The sequence below is a fragment of the Oryzias melastigma genome, linkage group LG14 (genome assembly GCF_002922805.2).
Source record: "Oryzias melastigma strain HK-1 linkage group LG14, ASM292280v2, whole genome shotgun sequence".
Classification (NCBI taxonomy): domain Eukaryota; kingdom Metazoa; phylum Chordata; class Actinopteri; order Beloniformes; family Adrianichthyidae; genus Oryzias; species Oryzias melastigma.
Window position 1 is genome coordinate 15,690,676 of NC_050525.1, and position 26,506 is coordinate 15,717,181.

Below are 26,506 nucleotides of genomic sequence, written 5' to 3' on the forward strand. Positions count from 1 at the left end.
TATTACCTACACATATATTTTGAAAAATATTTGGAAAAGTAAGGAAGTAAGGGTTTGCATATTAACTATCACACTTTTTACATTTGATTCTTATTTTAATATTAATATACTTGAACAAGGAGCTTTTTGACTTTGCTTTAAATTGCCCCAGATGGTAATTTTTCATCTTCAGGGGAAACTTCCTGTTTTCTGCCATCCCTCCTATAAAGAAACTGAAGGTCTGGATAGCTGATTAAATTATCCTGCTATGCAGTTCACTTATTGATTGTGGATTAACTCACTTAGTTTGGGAAATTGTGAGAGCACATGAAGCAGGTCTGCCCCTCTTGCACAATAATCCAAGCCTGAGATTGAACTCATCATGAACCTTTGGCTTTCTAAATGAGATAGCATGTAAAGTGTTTTGAACATTAAAAAAATTACATGGAAATTAAAAAAAAAAAAACACAATCAGTTCAGATTTTCCTAATATGGAAATGAAAATGTATTATTCTTATTGTTTGAAGGCGTGGCTATTTAACTTAGTTAATATTGGCAAACTTTTTTTAAATTAATGATTTATTTTATTGTTTGTTGGAACTTGAGCATTAAAATAAGAGAAAGTTAAATCATATAATTCACTTAATCTGATATAACTCATTAAATGATCTATGTTCGAGTGCTTAGACAACAATGTCCTTATGTTTTTTAATGAATAATTATTTTTCTGTCAGAAAATACTAACTGATTTGAAATTATTTTTTAATAGAAATTAATTCGAAAAACAACAGGTGAGCAGTCTTCATGTGAGTCTAATACAAGTATTTCCAGGATAATTTATCATGTTTTCCACTTTTGGGATGAGAAGATGTGAAGTACAGCAGGAAATTAGTTGGAGCGGAACTTGATAGCACGCGCTCTCATGCGCGCGCCTCTTAACCGTCCAGCCTTTTGTTGCTGCTGAAATATTTCTGTGGCTTTTAAAAAAAATGTTAGAAATTGAATTTAACGAGGAAAGACTTCGATGGGAGAATGCCTTGTTTTGAGCGACTAAAGCAACAAAAAGATATGTAAGTAAACCTCGGGCACGCGCAGGGTCGAGATGTACGACAAAAATCACGGTTTACGTTCAATATTTAGATTCACATGCGCTTCTACGTTAATTGGAAAATATCAAAATGCTTGCTTTTTGCTATTTACCAATTTTCTGTATGCTAGAAAATATGTTGGAAAACTGCTATACTAAAAAAACTTTAACACTGTCATTATTTTTGTTTAATATCAAGAAATATGTTTAATTTTCCTTTTTATAAAACAATAACACTTTTTATTTCACTCCTACTTAAAAAAAGAGGAAAAACTTACATGAAAAGCAATTCTATGATTTAAACATTTAGATTAACAAGCAAAAATCTAAATAAAAAATAAAATTACATTTTTTTCCTCAAAATGTTAAAGTTCTCTATATTTTTTAATCCTAAGCAACAGAATTAAACATCAACAATATTGAATGAAAAAGAAAGTGTGTATGGGGTATTTATTTATTGCCATAAACAGATATGAAAAGCATTCCTATTTCATAATTTTACTGATAGCACAACTGAATCTTGTGACATGAAATTATATTTAAAACAACAGCAGTTATTCATAAAATCTTTAAAAAAAAAAAGACTAGAGGGAAATCATAAAAGTCTTTTCTGCTTAGTTAGAACAAAGCCCCCCTGTAAAACCTTGCTTGAGTGATGACGGCAGCTCCTTGCCCCCATTGTGATCATGAAAAGGAAGAGGAAGACGCACCTATAAATCCAGAAATGTCATACTTGTTGTTGCACACCAAGAGGAAAACATGTCTTCTCTGCTTCCTTCTATCACAAATCGTTGTTTTTGTGTAACCTTTTCTGGACCTTGCTGATGATTTTGTTTTTCTTTTAATGACTTAACCTCCAATGCGTAAAGGAGCGGCATGCTGGAATAAGACGGTCATGAGGTGTGGAATAAAAAAGAGGCACAAACATCGGAATGCCACAGGCTGTTTCAGCGCTGCCCTTCCTTTTGACACTGCTGGGATATGGTGAGTTTCAATTTTACTCTAAAAACAAGTTAATGTTTGAAAATGCACAACTTTCTCTTTTTTTATATTCAATTTATGACACAATATGCCAAACATAAGCCAGTAAAATGAGTGGTTAAGTGATGGTTTTGTTACATTCTGTAAAATGGTCAGCTAAAACTAAAAGTTCTTAATTATTTTAAAACTTCAGCAACAATAAAACGTTATACATTAATTTCCAAAATAATCAATGACCTTTCTATAAGAACATACATTAAAAATAAACATAAAAATGTGATTAAACATAAAAATAGTAAGCAGTACACCAAAAGTTTTGTCTAATTTTGCATATTTGTGTCTTCCTTGAAGCTTTTGCAAGGCTCAGTATCTGGCCATCATTCCATGTTGCCCTTAGCAACGGCAGCGTATTTGTGGACTTCAGAGCAAAAAACAGCAGCAGCATCGTAAGTAACTTGAGTCTTTCTCTTGTCGACATGGGAACAAACACAACCCTTCTGATCAGGACTCTTCCCAGCAACCAACCGGTCAGTAAGGTGGAGTTCAATTGTTCCTGCTTCCTGTATGCGGGAACTTTCCGGTTCCTGCTGAGGCAGACCTCCATCACCCCTGCTTTAAATACCAATGGAACGGATGGCACTAGCCTAGAGAGCCTCACCTGGTGGTGGAGTTCAGAATTGCAGGTTCAGTGGCCTACCTTTCATATTGCTGTGGATAGAGCAGCAAACCACTCTGACTCTTTTCAGGTGAGATCAAATAATTAATTTGAACCATTGACTGTATAAGAGAACTGGACCGAGTGAGTGTGATGTCACTCACCGAAAATAAGTGAATGTATCCACTACTCACTACAGTGCTCTAGTGTGTTTGCCATTTTCTAGAGCTGTCCGAATCTACAATTCCAAAATCAAGTACCCCAGAAATTTCCCAGAAGTCTCTGCGTAACACCAGTGGGCATCGATGCTCACTTGAATTATTTTTTTCATATGAAAAAAAAATATTTTTATTTATTTTTATAAACCATTCAAGTTTTTATCATCAGAACACAAATTCATAAATAGTTTTTATAAAATATTGATTGTTTTTTTCTTCAAGAATTTGATGACGCCATATTTGCCATTAAAGAAAAAAAAGGAGTGAGCATGGTGTCTAGATTACTTTTAAAATCCAGGACACTATCCTCCACAATATAGTTTTTTTTATTATTTAGTTGAGTAAGGAGGGAATTCGGACAAAGACTTACTACCAGTTCCAACGGAATTAAGTCAGTTCAGTCGCAATTTTTTCGCAAGACAGACGTCGCCATGTTGGAACCAGAAATTCTCAGTAATGTCGTGTTCACACCGAATGCAATTTGCATGGCCGAGGCTGCTAGTTTCAATGTTAAGTTAATAGTACAGACATGACTTAAGGTCCTGCAGCGCAATTTTTTTTTTTTATAGACGATTTGCGAGACAGGCACATTGTGGCGGTCTTGCAGCAGCTTGAATGAGGCGGCACGAATTGGGAGTTGCAGCAAGCGTTCAAATATCTGAATTTTTGCAATCAGGGACTCAGCTTTGGGCATGTGACGTTTTCAGTGACTCAATCAGTGGGTAGAATTCTATTCTAATGCGAGCGTTTTTGTCCTGAACTTCTGTCTTTTTCCTTAATCCGCTGAGGCCGTGGGGTTGCCAGAGTTTATTCTGGCTTCTGTTGGGTTTGGAGGTTGCCAGCTCTGGTCTCCTGAAGTTTATGATATTTTTTATTATTTTCATCGAGAAAATAAAAAAAGGTCCCCCAATTTTATTTTTGTTTTTATTTTTTCCCTCTCAGGTTAATTCAGGACAGAGAGCCTTCAAACTCAGTCACAGAGACACAGAAACACAGCGGAAGTGGCTGTCATACAGACACAGCCACCGTAGTGAGATAAAGGCCCCCGATCCCAGGAAATCCTTAGAATGATCACATAAACCCAGACATGGAGACGGGATTACTGAAGATTTTGTAGCACTCTTCACAATAAATAAACTTGATCTCTCAACATCATCTTCCATACAATCTAAGTGAGATTGCTCCTCCCACATGCAGCCGCGGCGTCAAACGTGGGAACACATTTTTTTCAGTGAATGGTCCAAGTCTGTCTGAGTCATTGTTTCTATGACAACCACTCTTGCCAATCAGGAGTGAGCTTGTTGAAAATTGAAATCCCTACCACATAAAAGCGTGGTCGATAGAATCTGTCAATCACATGCTTAGAACCTGCAACGTGAGACCACAAACTTTCAAAGAGGCATCTGATTGGCCAGTTTATAACAGAAATAACTTTCATGACAGACAAAATTTCATGAAAAAAAAATTGGTTTGGCAAGAACATGTTAAAAACAGGTAAAGCAAGAAGGGTTATTCTGAAAAATACATTAGCTGTGTATTTCTGTATGGGAGTTTTTATTTGGGTACTTCCTGTTTGGAATGTGAGGAAGGAGGGGTCACTTCATCCAGTTCTCATATACAGTCAATGAGTTGAACCCACATTTGAGTTTATTTGAAGTCGTTCTGGTCACTCTAACCTGCTGTTGTCTCCACAGGTTGGAATATTCATGAATGAACACTTTCCGGCTTGCTCCAGCTCGATCAAGGACGTTCTCCTCTTAGAAGTCACGTACATGGAGTACAACCAGATAGGACGCAACAGCATCGACAAGATTCGGGCACGCGTGCAGCGCCCAATCAAAGCCATCCGTTCCCAAAGCGTCGAGTTTTCCTGCGCTTTCCCCTTCACAGAGAAGGACTTCATTAGAGTGACTGTGCGATCACCTCACACAACGCAGGAAGTGAAAAGCCTCGAACCTCTCTACCTGTCCCGTATATTCTCCTATAAGCTGCTGGTGGAGAACGCCAACGCATACAAGACTGGCTGTGTGGGGACCATGACGGTTAAAATGATAACCCCACCATGTGCTCACATCAGCGGGAAGGTCGTGCTGTACAGCGATGCAGCTGTTAAAAGGGGAATTGCTGTTTCTTCTGCAGCGACGGGGCCGGGACCAGAGGAACCGACTTCTCCTCCTCTGGCTTTCAACTGGCTGACTCAAGGAGAGAACGAGACAGAATTCAACTGCTCCGTGTTCTACCCGGGAAAGAATAAGTACTGCTTTCGCTTCGTCTTCAACTTCAGTCGCTCCCCGAGTCCAGCACAGACTTGTCTGGTGGTTTATAGGAGTGCAGGTGAATGGACACATTAGCATTTAACAGATATCAGCTATGGGATCAAATCAGGATCAGCTTAAAGCCAGTGATAAACTAGCTTGTAAACAGTTTCAAACACACACATTGTAAACTTGAAAACAGAGTTTTCTTCTGAACAGAACCATTTTAAACTTTAGATCAGCTTACTTTTGGTTAACATTGAATATAATATATTTTCTCCATGCGTTTAAATTCTAATTGTAACCGGCAGAACAATGGGGACCTTGGCAACCATGGAGCACGTGCAGTGCGAGCTGTGGGGAAGCGGTGAGGGAACGGGTTCGTGAGTGTTTGCTTCCCTCGGGTGTGCAGGGACTGCAGTGCAGTGGAATGATAAAGGAGCAATCCCTGTGTTCATTGGAGGACTGTGCTGGTTAGTTCTGTTCTTTAATATCCATACCATCTTTCTGTTATATTAAACTTCAATTATACATTTTTTAGTATAACTAAGTACCCTACTATGGAAGCGTATTGCATTCAGTTAAAAAAAAAAAGCTTCATTCTCTTTATTGCTTATTACCAAAAAAAGGGTAGTCTTCGTTTTAATTTGTGTGTATAAATAAAAAAGTAACTAATTAAAGGGATTGATTAAAAAAACATGAGTTTTTCACTCTTTTTTGTGTTCTAGGTTCTAATATTTTAAGAACTACATAGGCAAATAACTACAAACAGGCTGGGCACTAACCTACTCTACTATAGAAGTGTATTGCATTAAATAAATAATAAAAACAGGCAAGCTTTGTTCTAGTTTTTTGGTGTATAGCTAAAAAGAAGATCTTCTATCTAATTTTCTTATGTAGCTTATTAAAAACAGGTAATTTTCATTCAAATTTTTCATGTAGCCTAATAAGAAACAGGTAAATTTATTTGTGTATAACAAGAATAACCAACAAACAGGTTATCTTTATTTTTTTTGTGTATGACAAAAAAAAAATACAAAAAAATTAATTTTAATTTTTTGTGTGTAACATAAAAAAGATCTTCATTTTAATTTTTACATGTAGTCTATTAGGAAACAGGTAATCGTTCAAATTTATTATGTATGAATAAAAAAAAGAAAAAAAAAACAGGTTATCTTTGTTCAAGTTTGTTTGTGGATAGCAAAAAACAAAAGTCATTTTCATTCTAATTTTTTGGGTATAACACAAAAAACCATTTAATCATTGTTCTAATTTTTTTGTGGATGGCAAAAAAACAGGTAATCTTTGTTTCAATTTTTTTTGCATAACAACAACAAAAAAACCCAGGTAGTCTTCATTCAATTTTTTTATGTATAACAATATGTCATTTTTGTGCTAATTTTTTTTGTGTATTGCAAGAAAGGGGATCTTCGTTCTAATTTTGTGTATTATTAAAATGTAAAATTTATTAAAAAAGAAAAAAATGTGTTTTTGCTCTTTTACTTGTTCTTCATTTTTGTATTTTTAAGAACTACAAAACCAAAAGAACTACAATATGCAATACGCTTCCATACCCAACAAAATACTTGAATAAATTGTATTTTTAAATCTAATTGTTTAGAGAATTAAATATATCTCCTTTTGTTTTTTTAGTGTCCCCTTCTCCGTCTCCTTCCCCCCGCCCGGTGCCAGTTGGAGTCACATCCCTCGGTGGCAACATGATAGTGATCCTCGGCATTTCCCTTTGCTTGTCTGTCATCATGGCGACTGTGGTGGTGACTGTGTGGAGGAGGTTTTGTCAGACCCCGCAGTGCAGCTCAGTGCGCAGAGGTTCCATTCATTCCCCTGGCGGGCGTAAGTTATCGGACGAGGCCTCCATCTGTGGCCACAGCCTCCAAAGACCCAGCCTGTCAGATTGTCCCGGCTCCTCGGGGGGCGTGGCCGTTCCAGCAGACACGCACTACCGTGGAAATCAGCCTCTGTCGCAGTCACTGGTGCTGCCACCAGACCCAGAAAGGCTTTCTCCAACAGGTCAGAAGGTGTTGCCATCAGTGTTTGGGTAAGTTTTAAATAAGACCCACTTCGATGAAAATTGTGTTTTTAACATGTTCTCGTGGTATTTTTTGGCAAAAACGGCATAATTATAATTAAAAACAAAAGATGATCGATGTGGAACCTTAACTGCTTCTATTGTTAAAAGAATATTGGCGCAGCAGTCTTGGTAAATTAAATATTATTGTCGCCAAAGGTACAAACTGGCTCAGCAACAATTGAAAGAAATGAAGAGGAAGGGGTTAAAAGAAGCCACGCAGCTCTACCATGTCTCTTCAAGCCCAGTTCATGACACCGCGGTGGAAAAGTCTCCCAGCAGCTCCGCCGTTCTCTCACATGGCGAGTTTGCTCAGTCCGCCTCACCTCTGAGTCTGCAGGATAACGACGACCACGTTTGCGTCGCGACCCCACTGTCCAAGCTTCCAGCGCAGCCTTCAAGGATCACACCTGACAGGCTGAGCCCGAAGGTGATGCTGGTCCCAGGCCCTCCGGTTTCTGCTCGCACCAGCAGAGGGAACTCCAAGTGGCATGACCGCACAGCTGACTGGGTGGAGATGGTGGGAAGGAGTGCTCCGATGGGCCTCATGGGAGGAGGAGATGCAGACGGCGCCAAGAATCCGAACTTCAGGCGGACGTCCAGTTTCAGTGACACCAAATTCTATGCAACATCTGCAGCTCAGTCCAGACAGTTTAGAGAAAGGAGCATGACTCAGGTAATGGAACTGGATGTCATGCCGACTGGATTTATTTCTTTTTAATCTGAGTTATTTAACTTGAAATTTGTGCCTTGTAGGTGGGATTTCGGACTCTCCCAGAAGGAAGTTGTTGGAGCAAAGGAGGATGGGAAAGACAACCTCACCGCCCCTACCCTATCCCAGAGAATGGAGTTTCAGAGTGGACTAGAGCCAATACACACAGAAGTGACCAGAAGAAGCTCTGGCTTCACTCAGCTGCTTCTTCTCACAATCCGGAGCGCAAAAACACAGGAACAAACACAAACAGTTTCCCAGCTTCTGAGAGCGTAGACTTTAGTGGCACAGTGGAGAGAAAAAAGGGTGGTGAGCCAGTAGGGGGCAGCAGAGACTCAGGAATCGGGGGTCCGGCTACAAAGCCCACCCGGTCTCACGGAACCAACGATCTGAGTATAGATCAGGTTGAGCGGGCGGAGCAGAACTGGAACCGGCGCGGCCCATCTCCTATTCAGAGGAACATCTTAGCGAGGAAGTTGAAGGAAGCTCAGTCCTGCTCCGGAGCCAAAGGATGCAAGCGGAGCTCAAGTTTTAGCGTGTCTTCCTCGGAGCAGAGGAGGGACCGCTGCCGCTCGCTGCCCATCTCCGAGGACCACGGCAGCAGTGGTGGCTCCCCCTACAGGCTGAGTGAGGCAGAACAGAGAATGCTGGACTTGGATTTGTCTCCTGTGTTCGTGCAGGAAGAGGAGTAGATAGATCAGGAAAACAGTTTCCCAGGAATCTGAATCTTGAGACAAAGGTCAAATACTTATTATTTAGTGTTTTTGTAAATGTTTAAAGGTTTTGCCAAAAAAAAACTATCATCACTGCTATAGACATACACATTTTAGACAATCCTACACTGGCATGGGTCTACTTTGAGACAGAAATCTAATTGGAGAAACTTTGAAATATCACAAAAAGTTAATTAATTCATTTAATAATTATTGAAGAGTCATTTTTGCTATGAATTTTTAAATAAATCTGTGTATATAAATCCACAATTTATGAGGCAGTGTAGCTGAATTCTGCTTCTTTATTATCAGAGTAATATCTTCTTGTAGAAGGAAATGATTTAGTTGAGTTACAAAGATGCTATATTATTGATCCCATGATCAAACGTTCAGAAAAAGAAGCAAAAGGAGAAATCAAAATATAAACCATTAAACTTTTTTATCCAGAAATGGAGTCTTGAGCTTTTAAATTTCTCCCAGTCCACTTCCAACTGAGTCCAGGAAGAGCAGGGGTCGCACCTTCATGGTGGTGTGTCTGAGTGAGTACCAGAGACCTTTCCAGGTCCCCCACACAACACCGTTGTCATACTGGGCCTTGTAATTCCCCTTGTGGTAGAACTTTCCATTCAGATTAGCTGCATGGCATCTGTGGATTAACAATTACAGGAGTTTTCCAACTAAATCCAGCACCGAAACTTGTGATCAAATGGAAGTAGAAAGTAAAAAAGTACTACCTGTTGTACCACCAACCTCCCTTATTCTCCTGGGCACAACTTCCCTGAAGGAAGCGGTCGTTGTCCTGTCAATCATTGACAAGAATCATAATTTGTACACACCAGAAAATGGGTGAGTGGAGATCAAATGGGATTACCTGATCTCTGGTGCTGAACTGCATGCTGTTGAGGCAGGAGGACCACTGCTCCACCATTCCCCCTGAACCAGTGAAAGCATCCCCTGCTTTCCCACTGTACCTCCCATACTGGAGACGATACTTATCCTGGAGAAAAAACACATTTATACCTGTAATTTAAGCAAGAAAAAAAGATAAAAATGTGATTTTTTTTCTTACAGCCTCATTGGTGATCCTGAAGTTCTCATAATATGCATGACTTTTGTGTCCATCCCAGTCCATCAGATCAACCTTCACCAGGTTCCTACCTGTAGAACAAAGGGTCGGTTAATTATTGAGAAATGACAAACCAAATACAGATAAAAAAAATATATATGAAGTTGTATAAGAACATATTTAATTGTGGGGGAGGACCTTCCAATAGTAGAGAATGTATGTGCTCATTCCCGAGCCAGAACTCATCATTCCACAACTTGAAGTCACCAAAGCCGTCTCTGTAATCCACCCAGTCTCTGAAATGAAAATCACTTATTTTTATCTAAAATGTTCACATTTTTATACAACAATCAAAAAATGCTTTGTAGTAACTTATTTGTAAGCTAAAGGGGCAATATTTCTTTGACCTATTGGCCTAATCATTGACTACATTTAAAGGTTGCACAACTAAAAAAGTTATGTTTAGTTAACTCTACTTCAAATAAGTTGTGTGTGGAATTGTTGTAAATTATAGTGATAGACATTTCCAACCTATACTTTAAAGATCCACTTTGATGAAAATTGTATTTTTAACATGTTCATGAGGCATTTTTCTAATGATTAAGGGCACATATAAAGAGAATTAAGCTTAAAATGGGATTTCTGAGTACTTCTTTATTGTGACAGATAATACAACCGACTAAATCCATGTATGTTGTCGCCTTCCTCGTCTTAGCTAATATCTGTACTGCCTGATAGCTCCATTTTTGTTGAACTGATAATGCTAAATTGGAGGTTTGTAAGCTAGCTGCAGATAGTGTAAACAGAGAGCTCTCACAAAGAGGGAAGAACTCTGCATTAATTGTACCGCCCACAATTCAGGGGAATATTTGTAATGAACTACTGCTGCTCTGCAGAAATTATGTTGACGACACAGGTTTTTTTGGGGGCAAATTAAGCCTCGTTTCCACTGAGTGGCACGGTATGGTCCAGTTAATTCTTGAGCATTTTTCATTAAGTTACCCCTCACTCCACCTGAGCCGTTTGTTTTCACGGCACATCCGTGGTGTAGACCGCTAGCATGTGCTAGCATGTCATTGTAGAGCGACAACTAGAAAAGCAACAACAATGGAGGTCATCCAAAAGCTCGTCTTTTTCTTGCTTACTTTTTGTACATCATGTAAAACAGGAATTCAATGTTGTTTAAAAGAAGAATTAAAGAAGATATTTCTGTAAAGAGAAAAATGGAAATGCTAGCTTAGCACTAAATTGGCGCTTTCTGATGTCATCATCACTTTCTGCCAATCAACAGATGGCTACAGCGGCTTCTGCTCCATTTTTCTATGGACCTACAACAGACGGAGCCCTAAACAGATACAGTTCTGTACCGTTTAATGGGTCACTTTTACAATGGAAATGCTCAAAACACCGGACCGGACCGCTCAGTGGAAACAAGGCTTTAAATCAGAATTAAAAGACCACTTTTAACATGATTTAAAATATGATCAGAGTGGGTCTTTCAGGTGTGATTTCCTTTCCCAATTCCTTCCTTCTACACACTCCAGGGTCCACACTCCCCCCCTCTAGCCTTAAGTCCCACGTGTGCTGTAAGCTGGGGATGAATATACCTGTTGAAGTCAACTTTCCCATGCCGACGTCTCTGGAACACCGTCCACCCTCCTCCATCCTCCATGTCACAGTACACCAGGAAAGGATCCTGCTGTGGTTTGGGTCTGATCCGATAGAAACCACTGGGCGGTCGCAGTCTGTCAAATATATCAGAACAGTCTAGAAAGAACCAAAAAGGTTACTCACAAAGGTTGCCATGCATCACTTTTACAGTCAGAAAGTAGGTCAAATATCTGAACGTGTCCTACCTGTATCATGGACGATTAAACTACCAGCTGCTGGAAGGGGGGTCATCTGTGTCTGATCCAAGCTGTTGTTCAGATTGGTGCTAGAAAATAAGTCAGTTTGAGACTTCCTGTCTGTCTCGGCCGGTTGAGAAGGTTTAAAGTATTTGTGCTTCTGCAGGTGCTCAACCTGCCAAGTGCTAATCAAGAGCTTGTACTCTAGCTTCTTTATGCTGCTCTTCAGGATGGAAATCTTTGACCAGCACGAGTCTTGTGCCTTAAAAACACAGAGTCAATTATAATGGAAATATGTCATTTGTTAAATCAATAAGTCTACATCAAACATTTAAAAAAATTTACTTTTATTATTTATTTATTTTGTAAAGCTGCATCTTTAAGTCCTATGTAGCCACTAAAAAGACATTAAAGTAAAAAAAAAGTTAATCAAAGCAGGTGCATCCACTTTTGGGCTCCACAAAATCCTAATTGTAAAAATAATTATAATTTTGATTTTATCTTTTTATTTAAAGTATAATGAAAATTGTATATGCTGTTAGCTTTTCATTTTTAACTTTGGAACCACATTTTATTTATTAATTATACTTTTTTACTCGTACTTGAAGAAATTTCAACAACAAACTCAAGAATTATGTTTGTAGACTTGTTAAATTTACACTTCAGTTTTGAAAAAAGAACTTATTTTGCTGTATAGATTGATTTTTGTCCCTATTTTCTATAATTTATTTCATAAACTTCATTTCTACCACTCAATTACTGTGAAAAAAAACAAAATTTTCTTTTGATTTAATTTATACTTTTAACAAAATATATATTTTTTGCTTCCAACATACATTAATATACAGTCATGCTGTTAAAGAAAAAGTACACATACGGGCAGTTGTGCAGAAGAACCTGCAGTTGTGCAAAACAGAAACAGCCACGCCAACATGGCTTTTATAATAAATCCCATCGCAGTCAAATTTCTCTGAAAAATAAAAAATGTTTTCTCAATATTTGATACCAACCAGTGAACTAAAGAGTACAAAACTTCCAGACCTACCGTCGTTCCACCACACGTCTCTCTGCGTGATATTTCAGAGTTCAGAGCCTCTTAAATGCGTCAGCTTTAGATTTATTGTGTGGCTCAGTTCTGCATGCTCCACATTAGGTGATTCAGGCTTGAACAATCTTTGCAGAACCCTGAATTCAGAACAGTTTAAAATGTCTCTTCTTCAGAAAGCAAGTGAGTGTTGCTGATCTCAGAGCTGCTGGAGCCTCCACGGATCCAAAAAGAATTCATTCCTCGCATATTTGTCCAACAGAGCTGTTTATCCAGACTCCGTTCTTTTTTCTTTTTTACATAAAAATAACTAACAAAAGAATAATGCTCATATTTCTTGCATGCCAATAAATACTTAATTTATATTTGCTTTGTTTGATGTGGTTTAATTCAAACTAAAATGTAAAAAAAAATCATAGAATTTCTTGCCTCCATCACATTTGGAGAGCATCTGAGTCCAAATAGAGGACACACAAAATGCAGGCTGTGAAAAGTAAATATTTATTTAGGAAACTGCTGACATACACTTATGGCCTGTTAAAAACAATGAATGAGGGTATTTTTGTTATTACTAAAAAGAGCTTAAGAAAAAAAACATCTACATGGACAAAACTGAGACATTTCTTTGTCTTTAAGGGAAAAATATCAATCACAGCTGTTGGTGCAAATGTAAAACACAGACTTTGTGAAATTAATATTATTTTAATATTATGTATTGTCTCCAACTTGAAAAAATATACACCAATGTTTGTATTAGTACTGCAGGTGAGTAAATGTTCAGTTTTGGGTGACAAATGGACAATTATTTAAAATCCCAGCATAGTGTCAACAAATGCTTTGAACTTTTACTGCTCGACTTGATAAGCAAATTCATTGCGTTCCTTTGCTCCATTATCAGTAAATAATCTAAGGAAAGAGTGTTAAATACTAATAGTTGTCTTTTTTTATTTCAGAATTGCACTTTTTAAAATTACTAAATGTTAAATACCAGAAGCCAAACAATAAAAAACAGATAAAATGAACAATTTAAGCATAAACAATACAAAAACCCATGAATAAAAGTTACAAAAACACCAATATCTGAACACTTGTGAATTAAGAAAGACTCCTGAATAACCAACTTGGTATTAAATAATTAATTCTGGTCTTCTTGGGGCAACACTTCTTTTCGAGCTCATCAACCTTTAGTTTAACTTTTAGTTTAGGTATCATCAACTTTTAATATTTAAGTGCACTACAAGTATATCTGGTCTTTCCTAAAAGTGAGGCAGAATACTTGAAATTTACTGAAATTTAAAAATACCTATATAATGTACACTTAAATGTTCCAATTCATTCTGAAGAAGTATACACTTCCTATACACTACACATACATGGTCTGTAGCATGGGTGGTCAAACTACAACCTGGGGGGCATAAGCGGCCCACCAAACCATTTAATCTGGCCCACCACACTAGAATCAATTATACTGATAATCCATATTTTATATTACTCTGTAATTTTGGTGCCTCTCCTGGTGCTTCACTAAGAAACTGACGTGTGTTTAGGTGCAGAAAGTTTTTTTGCATTCATGTTGTGTGGAAAGATTTGTTGATTGTCTCACGTTTATGTGTATTTTTTGAGTCAGACGGTCGTTTTTCCGATCATTCTAACACAAAAAACACAGCAAGTGTGTGTTTTTCCCTGAAAGACATCAACCAATCGGTGCAAAAAAAAACATGCATGTTTTAGTCCTGTATATATATTTTTTTTCCTCAAATGAGGTTGCTTACCAAAACATTTCAAGTTTATGATTCAGCCCTTTTGTCAAGTTTTAGAACCCTCTGTGACCAACAAGACAAAAAAGTTTGTCCCTGGTCAATAGTGTACCTGCTTTATTTAATAAAATAAACTTTGTGCACTATTTTTTTAGGGTAATCCTTCACAGAATGAGAGGAATTTTTAATCATCAATTCAGAAACACTGGAAACAGGGATGCATGATTTACCTGCAACTTCAAAATAAAGTTTTTAAGCAATGAAACATACTAAAATGTAAGTAATGATAGTTTATTTATTTTAAATCAGTAGAAAATGCAAAAAAGACAAAAAAAATCAAATTCCGTTTTTAGGCAGAATGAGAAAATTATTTTTGTCACCAATCCAAACAAACTGAATACAGGTACTAACTGGAGCATACGTTCCCCACTCATCTGATTCAAAGGAAAAATCAAAAATCACATTTTTTTTAAGTTTCCTTTGTAAATTATCTTAGTTAGGTCATTTAGGAATAATTAAAAAGGGAAAATAAAATTAAAAGAAATGAAGTAAAGAAAAAAAACATTTTGGTGTTTTTGCAGATTGAGGGGGTTCTTTAAATCACCAATCTGCACACATTGGGCTATTGAAGCATGTATATGAATCACCTTCAACTTCAAAGTAAAGGTTTCAAACTATAAGAAAAAAATTCAAAAGTGAATCAAAATTAGTTTTTCCTTTTGTAAATAAATTGATTAGATAATTTAAGAACCATAAAGAAATGATAAAACAAAAAATCACAACCCTTTATAATTTTTCTTTTTTTTTTGCATTCTGGAACAGTACTCAAACATAAATCTCATGCAACTTCAAAATAAATGTGTCAAACTAAGAAAAAAACTTAAAAAGTGAATCAAAATTAGTTTTTCCTCAAATAAGCTTGGTTAAGAGCAATATAAACAAATATTTTTTAAAAATCTGAAACTTTTCTTTTTATCCATTCTGAACTATTGGAAACAGTAAGCATAAAATCCCCTGCGTGAAAGCTTAAAAAAAAAAAAAACAAACAAACAAAAAAAAAAATCAAAATTTGTCTTTAAATATATATATATATTCCTTTTGTAAATGATTTTGGTTATGTTAATTAGGAACATTTTTAAAAGAAAAGAAAAAAACATTATTTTCCTTTTTTATATAATATAATGAGGGGATTATTTTAATCACTAATCTGCAAGTACTGGAAAGAAATGAGCATGTATCATCTACAATTTCAAGATAAAGTAAAAAACTATGAAATTAAAAAAAATGATTTCCCTCCTAACTTTCCTTTTGCTTACCATCTTGGTTAGGCCATCCTGGGAATAAAAAAAAGTAAAAAGGGGAAAACTTTTTTTTTTTTTTTTTCCTTTTTTTGTCTGCAGAGAAAGAGCAGCGGTCTGAATTAAAACCAGATGCAGGACTAGAGGCGAGGCTGCAGACTGCCGACACACTCTCCAACTTTCAGGTACTTTAAGTTTCTCCTCGAAGCTTCTTTTGGTGTGAAACGGTGTGAAAGTGGATGTAGTAAACGTGAGGAAAGAGAAGCAGCAACTATGGCGAGAAAGAAAGACAAAAAAAGGACATCGTGTTTTGATTCCAGGAAGTCTGAAACCACTGCGTTTGCAAAATAAAGCGAGGAGGAAAAATGACGGAGAAAAGTGAAGGGATACAAAAAAAGTTCAGTAGGTTAACCTTTGCACCGTCTTTCACCGTCCGTTAAAAAAGTCACAAGATGAAGTGTCGTATAATTTCGAGAATGACGGTCTAAAGGGGCGTACAGTCCAAGCGTCGCTGCTTTCTGCTGTTGACTCACTGTGGAAAACACTCAATAGATGCTTTCCATCGGTTAAGGTCAGTGTTAAAGCGGCTGCAGCTTTTCTTGTGTGCTTTTATTTTTTTATTTTTTGTTATTTCTTGCTTGTTCCGATTGCTTTTAAGTTGAAATGCCAAGGCTTTAATTTTGAAAATACCAGTCAAATTAAAACAACCAGTGGGCGCGCACTTGTAGTAGTTTTGACCGTCGCTGCACAAAATCTGACTACTTTTATTTAGATTTTTGCACTTCCTGCCGTCAGACTTGAAGGAGGACCAGTTTTTAAATACCTGATCATGTCTGTCCACTTCGACCCAGGGTCAGATGCTGGAGTGAATGGGTGAGACACAAGTTTTGGGGGGAAAGTGTGATATTCATGTGTTTTTTTTTAAATCAAAAGCATTGCAAATCATTAAAAAAATGTTTTTTTTTTTTTATGTTTTTGTTGATGATGGTCAGAAACGTTGCAAAGATGGAAGATGCAAAAGTGGAGATCGATAATGGAAAGGAGGAGAGCGCACTCCCAGACACTCTTTACCAGTAAGAATATTCCTTCAAATTTGCAGAAATCTTCCAGAATCCTCTAAAATCCCTATTTTTTTCCCCTGCAGCAACATCCGCAGAGTGATAACTCCATTTGTCATGTCCTTTGGATTTCGGTGAGTGTGTTTTTTGTCAAGTGGATCTTTTGTGACATGTACTCATGGAACCTTCTCTCCTTCAGCCTCTTTGGAGTGGTGCTGATCATCGTGGACTTTGTTCTTGTGATTGTGGACTTCTCGTTGCCCGCCAGGAGCAGAGAGGTTGGCCACGCTTTGGAAGCCGTGTCCCTCAGCATCTCCTTTTTTTTCCTGGCTGACGTCCTCCTGCGGGTCTATGTGGAAGGGTAGGTGGGGAACAAATACCCCCTTTAAGGCCCTAAAAAGCCCTAAAAAAATGTGGAATATTTAAGGGAAAATCCCAGTTTCTGATAAAAAACAATTCTTTAAAAAAGTACACATTGTTTTCTTGGGATTGATTAACAAGTGTGACTGTTTAACTTCAGTTTTACGAGCAAAACCTCAGTGTGAGAGCAGGAAAATTGACAAACACTCTCCATGTCGTGTCAGCAGAAAGTTAGAGATGAGCTGCTGAACAGGAAGTTTATGAGAGGAAGCTTTACAGGAAATGGATGTCTTACTTTCTGGAATGCTTGTGCAGTCACTGTCAATCCTATTCGTGCAACATCTAACCGCCAGACATTGTAGAATCTAAGCAGTGAAAAAAAAAAAAAAAACAATTTCTTAACCCCTTCATCATGCCTAGGGTTGGGTATCGCTAAGAGTTTTGTAGAATCGATTCAATTCGATTCACCAGAGCCTGGATCCATTTGATTCTGATTTTTTTTTTAATTACTATTAAATAATAATGAGATTTTTAATAGCATACAGTGTTACATGGATTCTCAAACAGAGAAGCTCCAACAATTGTTCTGCCTCTCCTGGAGATCATTTCAGTTTGGCCACTAGGTGGCAATTGCATTATAGCATTACACTTTATTCCAGAAGAAGAAGAAGAAAGTATGACCACAAATGGTTATTTAAAAAATATTTCCTTAAAAGATTTTGGAAAATTTATGGCTGTGAGTTTATAAAGATGTTTTAGTCAGCAATGTATGATTTGTTTGACCAAGCGTTAGCATTAGCCATCCTATAGGAAATCCCATTATATGTTAGCATCAAGCTAGCGGGCTTTAGCTTTATGCATTAGATCGATCTCTACTTTTATGGATCGATTATTGATTTATTAGATCGATTAACTGATTTTATCAACCCAGCCCTATTAACTTTATTTCTAATGATATAAAATAAACTATTATGTATTGTTTTTGTGTTTGGTGATGTTAAATGAGCAGATTTGCTGTGACATGAAGGGGTTAATGATGTAAAACTTCTCTTGACTAGCTTCAAGGTGTACTTCAGCTCCAAGTTGAACATCGTAGATGCCTGTGTCGTCGTGGTGACGCTGGTCGTCACCATGGTCTACACCTTCAGTGACTTGTCGGGGGTCAGCCTCATTCCCAGGTCAGTGTGTTTAGAAAATTAAATGTTTCAAAAGATAATCACTTTTAATTTATTTTAATTTCTACCTAAACTGTGTATATATCTTTTGTTATTAATGTGAAAACAAAGACTCGAAAGAACGAGTTATTTAATATCTGTGATGCTTTCTAGCAATTGACCCAGTTTAGTTGTTTTGCTTTCGTAAAAATGGTATTTATGTTTACTGTGCACGTGTATTGTGTCAGCACATTGCGAGTGCTGACTTAAATCTGCCATGATTTGTGTCAGCATCAATATTTGTTGATGTTTTGGAGTATCTGCGCTCGGATCTGTGCTCTACTTTAGCTTGTGTCATTGTTGTAAATAAATGAACCCGTGCAGGCCAGTCCGGTCAACGTTCATATTACAAAATGGCTATTTTTAGGAGGAAAAAATAAAGAGACATAAATTTAATGTTTTTTTTTTCTTAATTTTTCTTGACCAGGGTTGTTAACTTCTTTCGCTTCTTGAGGATAATAATCCTCGTGAGGGTTTTCCGACTAGCAGCTCAGAAAAAGGAGTTGGAGAAAGTCACTAGAAGGATGGTGAGGCTTGTGGAAGACGTAGAAAAGGTCACGTGACCGAGTTTTTGCAAGTTTAATCTTTTTTTTTTTTGTTCTTTAGATTTCTGAGAACAAGAGGCGTTACCAGAAGGATGGATTTGACCTTGATCTTACATACGTCACAGGTTGGCATGACATGATTGTGCTTTAACTTAATTGCTTATTACTGCATTTTTCTGACTATAAATCACACTTTTGGGAGAAATTTATGTTTAAAATATTCAGGACCAATAATGGACATTTAATCTTGAAAGTCAATTAAAAAAACACAGAAATAGATAATAGGGCCGGGTGATACTGGGAATTTATTTATTGATCTGATACTAAGTAATTAAAGGACTAATATCACTGACACCAATACTTTTTTTTTAATGTTTGGTTGCTGAATAATTTTAGGAATTAAATATTAAGTGTATAATAAAAGACAGAACAGAGACTGTGTTGCTAGATTAGGCATTTTCCTGCCCAAAGTATTTGCTCAAACCGAGCAGTTTTATGCCCAATCTGACAACACTGACAGACAGGTAGACACTGCATTTACTTGAATACTGTAAGTAAAATGATCAATCTCATCACCCTATATCAATACTTCACTTTGGTATCGATACTATTGATACTCAGATCAATACGCCCACCTGTAATGGATAACAATAAACTAAATGTATGCATATTTCACTACTGTTGCATATTGATGCTTCATGAAACATAGGAGGAATCTAGTAAATCAGTGCAATGTAGGAAAAAAAAAATTCATAGCATAAAGAACATGCTAACAAGTCAACTGAACTGATTATATCACTTAAAAACACAAATTCAGTTGAATTCTTCATCTTCAATGCCTCTTTGGAACAATTCTAGCGAAATGCTGCGTTAGGAAACGTGCGTTCGAGCGACCACTTCCAATAAAGTATCTATGTCAGGTCAGGGGTGTCCAAAGTCAGCCCTCGAGGGCCGGCCTCCTGCTGCCTTATCTGCTGCTGATTACCTGGATCAGGTGTGTTTGGCCAATGAGGAACTGCAATAGCAGGTTGGTTGGAAAACGTTGGACACCGGCCCTCGAGGACTGACTTTGGACACCCCGGTCTATTTAAACGCACATATACGTATGATTCTGGTTTCCACGTTTCAAACTCTCACATTCACTAGTTTTTAAATCTGTTTTGAGGCTCTATATACAAAATGCACAGAAACTGAACAAAAAGTCAGTTGAACTTTGACCAAACAGGCTCATATTTGGTAAAAAAGGTTTGGTAGCGTCATCTCCAAATCATGAAAATACCAACCGTTTGAAAACCGATAATGAAGGAGGTATTAATATTGCAGTTTGTGTCTGGCTGGAACTATATTCAATTAAATTCAATTATGTTTATATACCCCAATATCACAAACAAACGTCTCATTTGGCTTTATACCATTAATTATGGAAAAGCAGTTTCCCTTTGGGGAGTGGGAAAGAGGAACAACACATGAATTGCACTGCACCAAAGAGAAGTATAGATTCCGAAATATTAAAAAAAAAAAAAAATAGATAGCTATATGACACAAAGTCTTTCATAAATCGGAATGGAGCTGTGAAAAAAAAATCCTAAAGCAAGATTTGCACCGTTTCAACTCTTTTCACTAAACCTCTTCCAACTAGAGCCTTGTTTCCACTGAGCGGTCCAGTACGGTATAGTAAAATGAACCCATTATACACTGTACTGAACCGTACCTATTGAGGGCCCCATCAGTTGTAGGTTTGAATTGAAAAGTGGAACGGAACGGTTAGGGCGGAGCCGCTGTAACCACCCATTAATTGGCAAAAAGTGATGACAACATTAGAAAGTGCTAATATGGCGCTAATTTAAGCTAACGTTTGTAAACATTCAGGTTTTTGTGATTGTCTCTGAACTCTTTCGGCTACAAGTCTATAGTTAAAATGCCTGCAAACAACTGGAGCGCCTGGTCTGTGGTGGATAAAAAGACGAGCTGCTGGATGATCTCTATTGTTGTTGCTTTTCTAGTCGTTGGACTACAATGACGCAACAACACACTAGTGGTCTGCACCACATAGGCGCTATCAAAACAAAACGCTCGGTGGAAGTGAGGGTTAAGAGTACATATGAGTATTGGGTACCGACAGACCTAAGTAAACACCACATGCTAAAAGCACATACAATTCTTGGTGTGAACGTAGCACACTGGGCATAGTGTCTAAGCTGAATCCCCCCCTAATCCCTAACTACTAAAAATCTATATAGTGCAGGACTATATAATGCCCTTGATTTTAAAAACAATTTGGACACGATGCTCACTACTTTACTTTTGTTTTGATAGACACAGGATGTGGCGTCATGGATTTCGCAAATGAAAATTGAATGAATACATACATTTCACGCTGTGTATTTGTGACTCCATTGTGTTCTGATGATGAAAATATGGCTGGATTTTGAAAAAAATTACATTTAAACACATTAGTGCACTATTGCACTAGTGCACTATATAGTGTGTAGTGAAGGAGTTCAGACAAAGCTTTAGAAATGCTTCTTCTTCTATATTGCTGTCAGTAGCAAATACTGAAACACAAGCCCACAGTGCCCTCTAGTGGTGGTTGTTATTTATTTAAAATAAAAATCAAGTCACTCCTGAGTATGAGTCACATCCCTGGCTAATATTGCAAAAAACGCAACTTATACTCCAAAAATTATGTTTTCTTTTTTGTTTTTTATGAACTTGTGATTAAAAAAAATCTGTGTTTACATCTTTTTTACTGTTACAGATCGTGTCATAGCGATGTCCTTTCCTTCCTCTGGGAAGCAGGCCTTTTATAGAAATCCAATCAAGGTAAAACTTTTTAAAGATCCTAAAAATTCCTCATCGTATTTAAATCCTTTTAAATAGTTTTTCTCTCTCTGTACAGGAGGTGGCCAGGTTTCTAGACACTAAACATGAAGGCCATTATAAAGTTTATAACCTCTGCAGTGAGTCGGCCTCTCTCTGGATCATATTGGCTGAATTATTTATTACATTTTGATTAACAAAAAAACCTTTTCTCACTATTTAAAGGTGAGAAAGGTTATGACCCTCAGCACTTCCACTACAGAGTTGAAAGGGTCTTCATCGACGACCACAACGTCCCTTCTTTGGAGTGAGAACCACGAGTCTTCAGAAAGGATTTTTGCTGAAGCCTTCACTGTAAAACGGTTCCTCCTGTAACTGTTTCAGGGATATGCTGAAATTCACGGCGAGCGTCAGGGAGTGGATGTCCGCTGACCCCCAAAACATCATCGCCATTCACTGCAAAGGAGGCAAAGGTGATTGTGAGGGTTACTTATTACTAGTGAGGTGATTTTCTCGGTGCTCCTCCCAGGGAAAACACGCCCCCTTCTGTTCTTTTGCAGGACGCACAGGCACCATGGTGTGCACCTGGCTCATTGACAGCGACCAGTTTGAGAGCGCACAGGTACTTTAATTTTTGCACTATCTCTATATATTTTTTTTCTAAAGTTTCTTGCATGAGCAAACAAGCCAACACTGATTTCTGCTTGGAAACAGGACAGCCTTGAGTATTTTGGCGAGAGGAGGACAGACAAGAGTCGGAGCTCGAAGTTCCAGGGGGTGGAGACTCCCTCCCAGGTCAGCTTTTTAGGAACCACGGCTGAGGACTGTTGCAGTAAAAAAAAATAGTTTTGTTGTTTTATCTTTTGAAGGATCAGGTTGAAGGCCAAGCTGCATCTTTTGATCGATTTTTTTAAAGTGTCTTTTAATTATATTTATGCTGTTTTTAGGTAAAATCAAAGGATTTATCATTTTCTAGGACATAGTATATGCAGGGTGGCAGCAGTTCATTAGAACTGTTGTGGACGGATGACGTAGAGTAAGCCCGCCCAGTGTATTTTCTACATCACAAATAAGCTCATTTTCAAACGTTTTTTTCATCTGCTATTGATTCATAATGATCTGAAAAAAACCCTAAATATTTAGTGTAATTTTCTTTACATATGTCCTCCATCATAAGAAAAAAATGCAACAAGAACTTGTTAAAAACAGTTTTTATTGGAATGGGTCTTCAGAGATGCTTCATAAAATGATGTTAAACCTTACAAAATGTACAACATTTTAGCTATTTACTATTCTAGAAGTAAACAAAACCCGTCTTGTTATATTTTTTTGTTTATTTCTCGGCTTTTTTTCTTTTCAAAAATAATTTGTAATATTGTAAGGCTCCTTAGAAATAAGTAAAAAATTCTTACTCCATTTGCAGATTTAGTTTTTAATGCATTCCTGTTGCAATTTTGTATATTAAGAATTTACTATTAAAACTGCGTTTCTGAGTATTTCCTAATTCAAATTGTGTTGGATCAGAAAACTGGATGCTTGAAAAAGCTAAAACTAATAACAGAGTTACTGAAATGGGCGTGGCTACGTTTCCCCTCCCCCGCTCAGGCTTGGGTGAGAAATGATGAGCGTTCAACACTCATGCTGTTGCAAATTGGAATTCTAGATCAAAACTGTACAGCTGGATTGATCCAATATTTTTGGGCTGCTACTGTTAGCTTGATGCTATGAGCTCACGCATGAGCGGGCAAACGAAGCTCTCAGTGGTGAGGAGGGGGAGGGGCGATTCACTCTGCTCCAACAGCTCCGCCCACAACCCAGAGTTGTAGTTCTAATGAGCTACTGCGCACAAAATATGTCTTAAAAAAATCAACATTTTGTTTTTTTTTTTTTCAATTTTGGCTAAAAACTTTATAATCGTAATTAAAAGATCACTGGAAACGATTTTACCATATTTAAAAATACAGTTGAAGTGGGGCTTTAAATAAGCAAAAATTGTGCCAAGAATTCGAATAAAAAAAAAAAAACTTTCTTGATAAGATTATTATTTTTCTTGCAATGCAAACATATTTTCTTTTACCACATTTTTTGCAGTATCTGTTTTGCATTTCCTCAGCTGATTCATTTCTTGAGTGAGCTACGTTTCTTTTGTGCTCTTGGCTGATTCATCAAACGCCTTCAAGATGACTGGACGTTCACATGGAGGGGAAACGCTTCCATCAACGTGGGTGGCATGAGAAACTGCCCTGCACAACAAATAACTAAAGCTCAAGAGAATAAAAAAAAAGAAAAATTTGTCTTGCAAGAAAAATAATCTTATCAATAAAGTTTTTCAATATCAGAATAATCCTAGTTTAAGAAAACACATTTAAAAGAATATAATATTTCTTCTCTTAAAATAAAAATTCTTTTAAGACCATTTTTTTACCCTACTGGCAATTGTTTTTTGTTATTTAAGGAAAAATTTCCTGACATAATTTTTTTGCCTATTTCTACGGGGCCTATTTTTATTATTCTAAGTCTTTTTGTCTATTTTCTTGTTTAAATATCTTGATATAAGACAAACTAACTTACTAGTAACTTTTGTATAAGATTAAATGTTTGATTATCTCTAATAAAACATTTTTTGACTCATAATTTGAAACATTTTTTTGACAATTTTATGTTGTCTTATTTGAATTAACAGTTGACTGTTGTAGTGGATAAAATAGGATATTTTTTGAGAAAAAATAATTGGCATCTACGTGAATCTACCTAATTTGAAAATATATGTTTTTTCAGTAACATACGCTTATTTTTAAGCAGGAAATTTCTAATTATTAGAGCAAAATGCCTAATTATGAGTGTTTATAGCCAATTTCTAGATAAAATTTTGTTATAAAAGGACAGGACATCACAATTTATTGTAAGAATTCTTCCCAAACCAAATTCTACTAGTTCCATTGGCAGATTTTTCACTTACGTCTTGCATTCTAGATTTTTAAAATGTATTTTGAGAGGGCCATTTTTTTTTTTTTTTTTTTTTTACATCCAAGAGATCGGGATTGTTTTTTGACAATTTAACCTAAAACATGTTGTAGTTTGAACCTTTGCAAGCTAGAACTTAGAAATGTCTCTAAAATCCAGATCTGTCACCACTTCTGTTTAAAATGTAAAAAAAAAGCAGAAATAAAAAATTAAAGCTCAATTTCTATCAGGCATTTTTGTGCAAATTCGTGAAAACTTCATGATGTTTCCGTCCATCCGCAGAGCCGTTATGTTGGATACTACGAGGTGATGAAGACCAAGTTCAGCAGACAACTGCCTCCACCTCAAAGCCTCACAATCAAAAGCCTTCGCATTCACTCTATAGCAGGTAAATAAACAGAAAGAGTCCGTCAGCATTGAGCTCCTTCATCTGTTTATGTCGGTGTTTTTCCACCGTCCAGGTGTGGGTAAAGGTGATGGCAGCGATCTGAAGGTGAAGATAATCGTGAAGGGGGAGCTGGTGTTTCAGTGCGTGTGTGCCCAACAAGAAAACTGCACAGTAAGACTCGCCAACTCATTTGGTTTTGTGTCATTTTTATTTTCCTGAGCGGTTGACTTCAGCTCATTCTGACCAGGTATTTCCTGATGCGGGCAGCAATGCAGCCGTCATCAGCCTGCAGAACGGGCCTGTGGTTGAAGGGGATGTGAAGGTTATGTTTGAGTCGAGTGCTGTGAGTGCTTTTGCATTTTTCCAGAAGTAAAAAAAAAAGAAGAAGAATCCCCCCAGTAGATGTGTGAGGCTTCTTTTGTTTTAACTAGGGGCTTCCTAAAGGATATGAAGATGTTCCCTTCTACTTCTGGTTCAATACTTCTTTCGTGGAGCATAATAAGTAGGTTTTTTTTTCTTTCCTTGGTAGTTCCTTTTTTTTTTTCAAGGCTTTTACATTAACCGCCATGTTTGCTTTCCCCTTTACACCCCCTTCAGGCTGTTTTTGCCCAGAGACGAGCTGGATAACCCACACAAACCAAAAACATGGAACCTGTACAAGGAGGACTTCGGGGTCACCGTTTTCTTTTTGTCCGAATCTAAGTAAAGCGGCTGAAGAAACGTGGAAAATGACATCACCTGTTGGTTTGACGGTGATTAAAAAAAAAAGAAAAAAAGGGGGGGGGGCTTATTGGAGCACTAATATGACTTTTGTCTACGGTTTCATTATCTGGAATGTTGCAGAATCCACATCTGAGCCAAAAATTCTTCATCCTGAAATGTTCCTTACTGTTGTCACATAAAATGTATATAAGAATGTGTGTCATTAAAACAAATTTAGATCAAGTGTGACTTTATGACCTCAAAATGCTGCTACTTTCAGTAAAAGGGAACAAAGCAAAGTGGTAGTTTTAGAAAGTGGCCACTAGAGGGCGGCAAAACAAAATCATTCTTCAACTTACAAACCTGCAGGAGGATTTCAGAAATAAAAGCTTTAAACTATCTGGATTTAAGCAATATTTTTAAAGCAAGGGTGGACCCATTATACTATTTAATCTGGTCCGCCTGACTGGAATAAATTATTTTGGTTAATGTTTTATTTGTTTTGCTCAGCTGTGTCCCCACAGATGACGCACTACAAATAAATTCACCGTCGTTCAGGTGTAGAAAGTTATTCTGCTTTAAACACCGTTTGAAGATTTGTTGTTTTTGCAATACTAGTGTGATTTCCAAGTCGGACCAGTAATATGAACCTGCCTCCCTGAGTTTGACTTTTTTTCTGAAGGACATCAGCTCATGGTGAAAATGGCACTAAAAACATAGTTTTGAAATAAAAACTCCAAAATCTAGTGTTTT

The 26,506-nt window shown here is 37.1% G+C and overlaps 3 protein-coding genes across 7 annotated transcripts; 2 read left to right on the plus strand and 1 right to left on the minus strand.

The window, feature by feature from the left end:
* The first annotated feature begins 828 nt into the window (after positions 1–828).
* LOC112142361 (thrombospondin type-1 domain-containing protein 1) lies at positions 829–9,003 on the plus strand. The gene is made up of 8 exons (XM_024265651.2): positions 829–1,049; positions 1,936–2,050; positions 2,399–2,793; positions 4,615–5,254; positions 5,487–5,648; positions 6,829–7,234; positions 7,424–7,940; positions 8,021–9,003. The coding sequence occupies exons 2-8, from the start codon at positions 1,999–2,001 to the stop codon at positions 8,666–8,668; spliced, it is 2,820 nt and encodes a 939-aa protein (XP_024121419.1). The 5' UTR covers positions 829–1,049; positions 1,936–1,998; the 3' UTR covers positions 8,669–9,003.
* fgl1b (fibrinogen like 1B) lies at positions 8,974–15,835 on the minus strand. Of its 3 annotated transcripts, XM_024265660.2 has the most exons (9): positions 12,648–13,012; positions 12,480–12,572; positions 11,612–11,864; positions 11,363–11,522; positions 9,954–10,051; positions 9,759–9,847; positions 9,561–9,686; positions 9,424–9,488; positions 8,974–9,335 (listed from the first exon to the last, which is right to left on the minus strand). In XM_024265660.2, the coding sequence occupies exons 2-9, from the start codon at positions 12,555–12,557 to the stop codon at positions 9,155–9,157; spliced, it is 1,050 nt and encodes a 349-aa protein (XP_024121428.1). In that variant the 5' UTR covers positions 12,558–12,572; positions 12,648–13,012; the 3' UTR covers positions 8,974–9,154. The 3 variants fall into 3 exon arrangements, with proteins under 3 accessions (XP_024121428.1, XP_024121429.1, XP_036071132.1); XM_024265661.1 differs by lacking the exons at positions 12,480–12,572; positions 12,648–13,012 and adding an exon at positions 15,721–15,835; XM_036215239.1 differs by having other exon boundaries at positions 12,480–13,012.
* On the plus strand, positions 15,782–25,996 carry tpte (transmembrane phosphatase with tensin homology). Of its 3 annotated transcripts, XM_024265656.2 has the most exons (19): positions 16,140–16,273; positions 16,498–16,575; positions 16,695–16,775; positions 16,847–16,894; positions 16,960–17,121; positions 18,179–18,298; positions 18,762–18,861; positions 18,941–19,004; positions 21,638–21,702; positions 21,779–21,839; positions 21,925–22,006; positions 22,084–22,172; positions 22,260–22,321; positions 22,414–22,494; positions 24,946–25,051; positions 25,125–25,222; positions 25,299–25,394; positions 25,483–25,553; positions 25,649–25,996. In XM_024265656.2, exons 2-19 carry the CDS (start codon positions 16,532–16,534, stop codon positions 25,755–25,757), a joined length of 1,539 nt encoding a protein of 512 aa, XP_024121424.1. In that variant the 5' UTR covers positions 16,140–16,273; positions 16,498–16,531; the 3' UTR covers positions 25,758–25,996. The 3 variants fall into 3 exon arrangements, with proteins under 3 accessions (XP_024121427.1, XP_024121424.1, XP_036071131.1); XM_024265659.1 differs by lacking the exons at positions 16,140–16,273; positions 16,498–16,575 and adding an exon at positions 15,782–15,887; XM_036215238.1 differs by lacking the exons at positions 16,140–16,273; positions 16,498–16,575 and having other exon boundaries at positions 16,585–16,775.
* The last annotated feature ends 510 nt before the right edge of the window (positions 25,997–26,506 follow it).

What these genes read in the sequence shown, in the direction of transcription:
- LOC112142361 (XM_024265651.2), top strand. Translation starts at nt 1,999, where the DNA reads ATGCCACAGGCTGTTTCAGCGCTGCCCTTCCTTTTGACACTGCTGGGA. An exon ending in TTTGACACTGCTGGGATATG is followed by an intron (nt 2,051 to 2,398) that starts GTGAGTTTCAAT and finishes TCTTCCTTGAAG; the next exon opens with CTTTTGCAAGGCTCAGTATC. An exon ending in GGTGGTTTATAGGAGTGCAG is followed by an intron (nt 5,255 to 5,486) that starts GTGAATGGACAC and finishes TGTAACCGGCAG; the next exon opens with AACAATGGGGACCTTGGCAA.
- fgl1b (XM_024265660.2), bottom strand. Translation starts at nt 12,557, where the DNA reads ATGGGATTTATTATAAAAGCCATGTTGGCGTGGCTGTTTCTGTTTTGC. An exon ending in TCAGGATCACCAATGAGGCT is followed by an intron (nt 9,687 to 9,758) that starts GTAAGAAAAAAA and finishes TTTTTTCTCCAG; the next exon opens with GATAAGTATCGTCTCCAGTA. An exon ending in AGTTCAGCACCAGAGATCAG is followed by an intron (nt 9,489 to 9,560) that starts GTAATCCCATTT and finishes AATGATTGACAG; the next exon opens with GACAACGACCGCTTCCTTCA.
- tpte (XM_036215238.1), top strand. Translation starts at nt 16,612, where the DNA reads ATGTGTTTTTTTTTAAATCAAAAGCATTGCAAATCATTAAAAAAATGT. An exon ending in CTGCGGGTCTATGTGGAAGG is followed by an intron (nt 17,122 to 18,178) that starts GTAGGTGGGGAA and finishes TCTCTTGACTAG; the next exon opens with CTTCAAGGTGTACTTCAGCT. An exon ending in TCACTGCAAAGGAGGCAAAG is followed by an intron (nt 22,173 to 22,259) that starts GTGATTGTGAGG and finishes GTTCTTTTGCAG; the next exon opens with GACGCACAGGCACCATGGTG.